The sequence below is a fragment of the Plasmodium reichenowi genome, assembly GCF_001601855.1.
Source record: "Plasmodium reichenowi strain SY57 chromosome Unknown, whole genome shotgun sequence".
Taxonomy (NCBI): Eukaryota; Apicomplexa; class Aconoidasida; order Haemosporida; family Plasmodiidae; genus Plasmodium; species Plasmodium reichenowi.
The window spans coordinates 1-3,587 of NW_017962242.1; the positions used below are offsets into that span (position 1 = coordinate 1).

The 3,587-nt window shown below is 21.3% G+C and overlaps 1 protein-coding gene across 1 annotated transcript; it reads right to left on the reverse strand.

The window, feature by feature from the left end:
- Nucleotides 1-20: 20 nt before the first annotated feature.
- PRSY57_0007000 (RAP protein, putative) lies at nt 21-3,316 on the reverse strand (the record flags this gene model as incomplete). Its single annotated transcript, XM_012906219.2, has 2 exons — nt 21-119; nt 230-3,316. The coding sequence occupies 2 exons, from the start codon at nt 3,314-3,316 to the stop codon at nt 21-23; spliced, it is 3,186 nt and encodes a 1,061-aa protein (XP_012761673.2).
- Between the last annotated feature and the right edge of the window lie 271 nt (nt 3,317-3,587).

Genomic DNA, 3,587 nt, shown 5'->3' on the forward strand with positions numbered 1-3,587 from the left:
ATTTATATACATAAATTTGATTATATTTGTATAGAATATTGTTTGAAATATTCCGAGAGAAGATTTTTTTTCTGATCAAAATTGAGTTGTAGCCATTCACCAGCGTTAATCGGAATGATCTATAAAAGAAATATATATAAATATATAATCATACATATATATATACACATATATATATATATATATATATATTTATTTATTTTATTTTTTTATTTTTTATTTTGATTACCTTCCATCCATGGGCGTGCAAGATTCTCATTTGTAAGGTAACAATTCCAGTGTTCATAAAATCCCAAGAAGATTTTTTTAAGGTCCTCATTAAATACTCCTTTCCAAAAATACATATACCTATTTTAGAATTTTGATTAAGACAAATATCTATGATATATGGAGAATTATGATAAGGTTCTACATATTGATCAAAGGATATATGAAAAAAATTTTTTAAAAGATTGATTAATTCATCATGAATTTTATTTTTCATTTTGACAGCATCCTTTTCTTTTTTATAAATGATAAAATTATTTCTTAAGAGTTTACATTTTTCATGAGTACAATATGAATACAGTGTATCTAAACAAGTTATGTTAATTAATGTTTTTGGTATTTCTTTAAAGGAAGAATCAGCGATTTGGTGTAATCTTTTAAATGCTTCATTTTCATTTGGATTTCTCTTAAAAAATGTAATATTTAATATTTTATCGAAGTTTGTGTGTGTTTTATGATAATTAGCTACTATAAAAGACCATGTAATATTAACAAAACAATTTTTATATATAACATTATTAATAATATTAAGATTATCTTTATTTATTAGATCTATTATTAAATTATATGCACTGTCAAATAATGGTTTATATATTATATTTATATATGCACAACACCATAAAAAAGTAGATATGTCAATTAATTTCTTTTTTATTATATCCCATTCTTTATATAATTTTTCAATCAATATTTTATATATATCTTCATCATATATATTCATTTTGACTACAGATGATAACAATTTCATTACTTGAAATACACTTAATCTATTTAATATATAATTATCTTTAATATATCCAAATAATAGTTCTATGTAATTTCGATGATACCAAGATATTTTGCATAAACTTAATATAGGATATATCCACAAACATATATTTTTTGCATTTATCAATTCATTACTTTTCTCATATATAATATCTAAAAAATTATTATATAAAATTATTCTTTTATTATATGTACTGAAACATACAATACTATATACTATATCTTCTATATCTAATTTTTCTAAACATTCAATATTTTCATTTATCATTTCATATATTTTATTTACACAAGTTTTTACATCTTCACTGTTCTTTTTATTATATTCCAAATATTTCAGACACTGTATTATTTTTATAATATTATCTTCATACATAGTATTATGAACTGATTTTTCCATAAACACCTTACTAATAGCGCCTTTTGCTCCCAAATACATCGTATCATAAGGTGCGTACATTTTAGAGGGGCTCTCCTTCTTATCTCTTTCAACATTAGTACACATATCAACACATGTATTTACTTTTGTCGACTTATTTAGATATTGATCTTTTTTTTCTTCCCTTTGTTGTATATTTCCCACACGCATTATGATATTTTGCGCTATCAAGCCTTTAAGTTCAACATACTTATCATTTTTATTAAAAGCGTTAGTTATTTTTAATAAGAGCTGAACAAAATTTAAGTTGACGTTTAATGATTGTATATATTTGTTTTTAATTATATCTATAGAAAGATCATAAAATTTTGAATATTCTTTACAAAAACGATGAAAACAATAAATCATACATTTTAATTCTTCATAATTGAATTCGTGTATTTTTTTTAAACATAAGAAATATATCTTATCTAAATAATGCTTAGTCCTTAAACTATGTGTATAACACTGTAAAGTAAAAAAGCATAACACATCATTTTTCATATTATTAATATATTGTATTAAATAATCATAAAATTCACAAAAGTACAAAGAATGAGAATTTAAAATATTAATATAATGTACACATAATTTTATATTATTTTCTATATCATTTATTTTGTTATTTTCTTTTTTATTTATATTATCATTATGTAATATATCCTCTTGATCATTTTTTTTCTTTTTATTTAACATTTTAATTACTTCATATGATAAATCTCTCATCATGTTTTTCATATTTAAATGATCAAGAAGATTTAATGTAAAAACTAAATTATTATATGTCAAAGATTGGACATTCTCTACAATTAACTTGAAGAACATATTTGTATAATAACCTGGAAACTTTGTAAAATTAGTAACAAGCTTTTCATACTTATGATTATTAAGGGAAAAACGGTCTTCATAAATGTTGTTGAATATATGACCATGCAAATATTTAATATGTCCTCCTCCTACTGTTTCGTTTTCTATTTCGGTTTCTATTTCGGTTTCTATTTCGGTTTCTATTTCTGCTCTCTCTTTATTATCTTTATCTAGTATATCTACTTTATTTTCTTCATATTCTTTATCTACTTTATCTTCTTCATTTTTTTCATTTTCTTCATTTTTTTCATTTTTTTCATTTTTTTCATTTTCTTCATTTTTTTCATTTTCTTCATTTTTTTCATTTCCCTTTCTTGTTTTTACTACACCATCCTTATGTGTGTCTGTAGAACCCCTTTCTAGCAAATCCAAAATAGAATTTAAATATGTACATATTTTTTTATTTCCATACTGCAAACGTTTATAATTATTATCAAGATAAATTAATTTTTTAATAATATCACCTTCTTGTAAGGTTATATCATCACTTGAATTTTTCAAAAAGATGTTTATATCATCCTCGTAAATGTTTTGGTTTTCATAAAAAAGTTCTACCCTATGAGGTGTTGAGTTGTTAGATGTTACAACATTTGATGATATATTATTATCTATATGTATATTTTGAATTTGTATTTTTTCATAATTACTATTTCCTGATGTGTTCTTGATATGCTTTGTTATTTTTTGTGTGTTAAAAAAGGTGGAAGGATTTATTGAATCCTTTTTTGTTTTTTCAATAAATTTATTATATTCAATTTCTTCTTTTTTTTTCCATTTATCATCATCTATATTAATATCGAAACTAAAGGATGGTGATATATATTCATCGAATTCTACATTATTATAAGACTCATCTATTAAAAAATCATCATTCTTACTTTTTATAAGTGCCTCTTCATTTTTATTACATGAGAAAAATGAATAAAATTGATTTCTTGATAAGTACCTTCTACTATGATATATTCTTGAATTAATATATTTAATAGAAACTTTTCTCATGTTTTTTTACTAATAAATATAAAATATCGCATACATTACGCTGACACAAAAATTTTAAATATATATATATATATATATATATATATATATATATGTATATATATTTATTTATTTATTTATTTATTTACTTTCTGGAGAATGACTTGTATGGAATATATTTTTACATTGTACAAAAGAAAAAATATATATACATATATACATATATATATATATATATATATATATATATATATTAATATGAACAGTGAAGGGGAAAAGGAAAATAAAAAAA